The 6,148-nt window shown below is 28.9% G+C and overlaps 1 protein-coding gene across 1 annotated transcript; it reads left to right on the top strand.

Annotated features, from left to right (window-relative positions):
• The first annotated feature begins 4,190 nt into the window (after positions 1 to 4,190).
• Positions 4,191 to 5,887, top strand: LOC141723956 (protein BIG GRAIN 1-like A). The gene has a single exon (XM_074525928.1). The coding sequence runs from the start codon at positions 4,468 to 4,470 to the stop codon at positions 5,662 to 5,664; it is 1,197 nt and encodes a 398-aa protein (XP_074382029.1). The 5' UTR covers positions 4,191 to 4,467; the 3' UTR covers positions 5,665 to 5,887.
• Positions 5,888 to 6,148: the final 261 nt, after the last annotated feature.

The following is a 6,148-nucleotide window of genomic DNA, read 5'->3' as shown; positions in this document are numbered from 1 at the left end:
AAAAAATGAGATTCTAATTATATAAATAAAAATGGAATAAATATCCCAATTCATGTACAATATCAAATTTCATGTATATTAATTAGAAATTCAATGTAAATCAACAATATTTAGTGCAGTTATGTTGATTTAATTCTTAATAATAATGTTCAAACGATATTAAATACGAATAAACATCCTACACATAAAAAAAATCAAAAAACACATAAAGATATTTGATGACTTTTTAAACTAGTAAGAATGGTAACACTTAATTATAGAATGGAATACAATATATTAAGATTAAATGACTAGTAGTTTAAGTTTTATAGGAAAATAAATAACAAAATAATTATAATGAATATAATTATAATGAATAAAATTTTATAATTATTATGAATTATTAATTTATGATACTATTAGGTCGATATTGTTATATAAAGTTTTTCAAAAAATTAATATCTTATTATTTTATCGAAATTGGTTATTTTTTGAGACCCAAGTCGAGACCGGAGAAATACGTCATTTTAGAGAGTTATTAATTTTAATGAGTATTAACTTATGAAGATTTTACTGTATATGTAATATATTTACATAGTTATTATTATTTATAGAGCTACTTTAAAATAAACAAAACATAAGATCAAAATAATATATAATGATCACTTAACTATTTATTAATTATTTTATTGAAGTTTGAAAGATTTGTTTAAAAATTAGAATATATTCACATCCTGTTACAAATCTACGAAGGCATCATATTAAATTCTAAGAAAGTAATGAATGTGGAATTGTATTACAACAAATTTAATTTCATGTCCCGAAAATTGACAACCAAGATAATTTATCTTATTTATTTCATGTAGAAATATAAAGAATGTCACAAAAACTTTCACATGTGTTCACAGTCCCATCATATAAGCACATGATATTGTTCTCGTGAAGTATATGTATAATTATATAAGACATAATAATGTACTAATGTAGGTAAGCGTAATTCACAATATATAGTAGAGAGTAAAGACATGTATCGAGACCCTAGCAAAAAAATACTCAATATTTTTTGAAGGAACAAATTATTATCGAGGATGGACGTAAGTCCATTTTTATCACGGTAATAGATGTAAATTATCGAGAAATGACGTATGCTTTTGTTGATCTATCATTCACATAGAATGACAAAATGAAAAAAATGTCATACATTATATTAAGGGGGAGATTTGAAGTTAAACACCCCTTATGATTTTTTTGTGTTGTAGGATAAGAAAATAAATTAATTATGTTATAAACTGAGAATGATCAATTATGTCAAGATTTTTTTCAAAACGTTAAAAAGTTAAGAGGATCAGATCAATTGTAACCCGATGAATTATAATATTTACAATGATATAACAACTATCTCAACACATATCTTAAAAACTAATATTACAGTTAAACCTTAAAAAATTAATACTTGATAAATTAATAATCTCGATTAATTAATAATTTTTGTAGTCCCGACTCGGTCCTTTTTTTATAAATTTAATAACTCGTTAAATTTATAAGATAATATTTTTTTTATTAAAACTTATAAGTCCCATGCCATATATAATTTAATAATATAATCTTACGTCAAAATTATATATTTATTCGCACATGTACTTTTAGAATAAGGCTATGACATAACTTACTTCCTTTTAAAAATTTGTCATGTACCTGATCTTGTGTCCTTGTTATAGAATGTTATTGTTATTTTAAAGACATTCTTTCAAACCGGCTCCGACTAAATATTGTCACCTTTCACCTCATTTTCATAAAATTATTCTAAATATTTCTTCAATCATTCAATAATTCTGACCTACTTCATTTTCGCCAGAAAATCAACTAACTTTTTATAGCATCCATTACATCATGATAATTTATGATATTCTCCATATATATACATAAATATAGGCTAAAAGAAATTAAAAATAATATATATCGATAAATTAATAAATAATTAATATATCGATAAATGAATAAATTATTAATTTATCAATTATTTAATATTTCGATTAATTAATAATTTTCGGTGATCCCAGCGATATTAATTTAACGAGATTTACCTACATGTTGTTAAAGTAACTTAAATTTATAGTTTTAGTAATTTTACCTTATATGCAATATTAAGATAGTGTTTTGTATTTAAACACATATAAATGATACTATTTTTATTTATTCAATTACATCCCATATAATAACATCCCACATATATGAAAATGAATCATTCATTAATTATGTTAAATTGACAATTTTATGACATTGGTAACGTTTTACATGTAAATCATATATATATATATAATAGTAATCAACTTATATTAACTATATTTGAGATATTGTACAATTTTATTAATAAATAAATAATTAAAATTAATATAATTTATTGTATAAAAATATTTTATATAATAACTCGTGCCTCGCATAAGTTATTATGTTAGTAGTTAGTAATAAGCTACTCACGAACGGAAAATGAAAATATTCGGCTAATTCCCTTTATTTCTGTTTATTTATAAAAATTGACATTCCATTTTTTTCTTATTAATTTTTTGGTTTACTAATCCCTTCAGCCCCTCCCCATTCCATCCTACCCCTTGGTATTAGCCTCCATTCTCTTCATTATTATCCATTTTCTCTATGAGCCAATTCGTTTGACGTCATACTTATAAAAATTATTATTATTTAAATTAAAATTAAAAATTTAATAATTTAAAGATTCAAATATTAAAAAAAAACTTTACAAAACAAGTTTTCATAAAAAAATTAAATTTATTTTAATTAATTAATATATATATATATATATATAGTTGTGTTATGTTTATCGAAAATCAGGAACATCTTATTTTCAAAATAAAATTGCCAACATATTTAATTTGTAATTTATTTATTAAATATGTATATGTATATAAATTAAATATATTTACTTGTGAATTATGTAAAATTATAAGTTGATTTACTATTTTGATTGAACCAAACTAAAATTATTTTAAATACAATTATTTTATTTCTAGATCATATTCGAACGGGAAAAATAATTCAACATCACTCTTTTCCTTTATTCTCCGTTCCGTTTCTGATTCATTGATGGACGAACTAAATGTTAGTTTAGGAAGTTAATTTGATTTAGTTGTCACGAAAATTAATTATTTCAGATGTAATATTGTTAAACAAAGGAATTTGAATTAAATTTCGAGTACAAGCATCAATTTGATTTTTTTTTTAAAAAAAACTAATATAATTTAATCATCGGAAATTTCATGTAGGGCAGGGGCAGCTAAATAATCAATTTACAGTCGAGACAACTGGGATAGGCGCACGCATGGCCGCATGGGAACTATACTGCATCTGCATATCGAAGTTTGCAAGTTGCTTTTGGTCATGCAATCAAATCCTTTGATTTTATATGAAGGGCGGGGGGTCAGTTTTTTAATTTAGCAAGCTAATCAAGTATAAAATCAAATCTTACTTTTTTTTTATCTTTTATCAACCATTTTTAAGTATTTCTTTTTCCACATCAAATCTCATCTCATCTCATCCTTCTTCACTTTATTCCTTCACTCTTTTCTTTTATTTCTGTAGCCCCTAAAGTTGTCATGCCAAAAGCCTACGATTGCAATCATCAAGCTTTCGTATACTCCACTTATTAACTACTTCATTTTTTGTTTTTCTAATTAATAGTGAAAAACGGCTACGGCTACCGCACCTCACCCGCATGCGCAGGGGTATATATTGTGACAGTGAAGAAAATTATATTTCTTTTACATATTTTTTCTGTTTTACAAATAGATTATCCCTCCGGTGGTGAAGAGGTGGTAACGATGAGAATCTGAAATTTATAAAAAAAAAATACATGCGGTGTATGCATTTTGTAATGATGGAAAATATAATATAAAAAAAATGATGAGAAAGCATACATTTGTGATTATTTAAATACACATAATATATAAAGTAAAAAATAACAACGGTATCCAGCCAGAAATTCAAACGAAGACTGAAATTATTAATTTTCGAAAATCAGCGGAAAACGAGACTACTCTCTCCCTAATTTGGCAACTTTATGCGTGTGCATAACACCCTGTCTCACATCCTCCAGCTGGGGCTAATGGGGGGCATGTCAAAAAAGCAGTTACGCGTTGAGGTCGTTATAAAAAGAAGAGACTGTACATTCTTTCTTTCTGTTCTCCACTCCCCTCAGCTCAGCTCAGATCCTCTTCATCATCATTATCGTCCCCCCCCCCCCAACTACAGTATACATTCCTCTCCCATGCTTTGTCCTCCTGCTCTTTCATTACAATTCCTCTTAACAACCAAACACATTCATTAATCACCCTCTACTTTTATTTCTGTTTACCTTTTTCTTCTTACACCCTTCTCCAAGCTTAATTATTTGTCTACTTATTCCTACCATTATTAACTAAACACTACACACTTATCATCTTTCATTTAAGTTGCTTAGTTCCAGGGTTAACATAAATGGACATGTACAGGAGACATAATTATAATTATCTCCAGGAAAACAACAACAGATACGTAAGAGATCGGAGTCCTTCATTCTCCTCCACTCTACTTGATCAAATTTATCGTTCCATCGATGAAACCAATGATCACAAAGGGACTGCAGTCAAGACCGTGAAGAAGAAGAAACAGTTTATTCATACTTCTGCTGAGGCTGAAGATGAGGTGGATTTTCAGCGAATAGAGAATTGGATGGACAAAAGAAAGGGAATTGAAAATATAACCAAGACGACTAGTGGAAAATCAGCTGTCATTGATCATATGTCCACGAGGAAATTTGGAGAAAATTATGGCAGTTTTGTGAATTTGAATTCCAGCTGGAGCTCCTCTGATTCTAGCTCTACTGGCGTTTTCTCTTCCGAGGCGGAATCAAATTATGGAGCTTCGTCCAGATCATCATCAACAACTACATTTAGGCCCAAGCCTAATAAAGCTAGCACTGACATTGAGAAAAATTTACGTGATGAAGAGCGAGATCATGAATCTGAAGGTGTTGTTAAGAGATCAAAGTTGAAAGCATTGAAGATTTACGGTGATTTGAAGAAGGCGAAGCAGCCAATTTCACCGGGTGCTAAGCTTGCTAATTTTCTCAACTCACTCTTCACAACAGGAGGGGGAAATATTAAAAAGGGGAAAATCCCAGGAGCAGACTCATCAAATTCATCGCCTGCATGTTCGACTTACAGGTCATGCCTAAGCAAATCTCCTGGTAAATTATCGAACAATGGCATGAAAAGGTCAGTGCGATTCTATCCTGTCAGTGTAATTGTGGATGAAGATTGTCAGCCTTGTGGACATAAATCTTTGCAACACGGTCATGGCGTAAAGAACATAGCAGTTTCTGATAACAAAAAATGTAAAAATGAACAACCAATGTATCACATCAGGCGAAAAGATCAGAGTGTTGAAGAAGCTGCTAGAGAATTGTTAAAGAATTATCAGCGAAAAGTTGAATGCCAAATGGAGTTGGAAGATGAAGATGATGATGGTGATGATGGTGCGAGTTACGCAAGTTCGGATTTGTTCGAGCTTGATAATCTCAACAATGATAATTATGGGATTGATGTATCAGGAAACTATATGGAAGAATTGCCTGTATATGAAACTACTTATCTTGATACTAATCGAGCTATTGCTAATAGTTTGCTTGTGTAATGAAATCTAGTGATTGTAAAACTTGTGTACTAGTGTCTAGCAGCCTTGTAATTTTTATTAGTTAAGCTTTGGGGGAATCAAGGGAAGTTGTAATAAGATTTTCCTGTCTTTAATTTTTTGCTTCAAATTTGGTTGTACAGGTGGTTTGGTTAAACATTATGATATGGTAATTCCTGGATAGTGTAAATAATATAAATATGTTTCTTCCATCAGCTAAATACAAGCAAGACAAATCTTGAATTTATGTGACTATTTGCTATTATTAATTAATTTGGTAATTACTATAATTTAATTAATTAATTAAATAATTATAAATTGTTGGTGAATAATGATTGGGGATGTCCTTGTCTATATATGTTTAAGTATTGCATGGGGGGTAAAAGAAGGTGAAAGGAGCATTGGGTGAAGATTAAAAATAAGTGGGTGGTCTCCGAAAGCTTTGGACACAATATCCAGTGTTAGATCTTGGTGGGGGTGGAGAGGA

The sequence above is a fragment of the Apium graveolens genome, chromosome 5 (assembly GCF_009905375.1).
Source record: "Apium graveolens cultivar Ventura chromosome 5, ASM990537v1, whole genome shotgun sequence".
Taxonomy (NCBI): domain Eukaryota; kingdom Viridiplantae; phylum Streptophyta; class Magnoliopsida; order Apiales; family Apiaceae; genus Apium; species Apium graveolens.
Note: the sequence above shows the minus strand (reverse complement) of the source record. Positions and strands in the feature narration are given on the sequence as shown.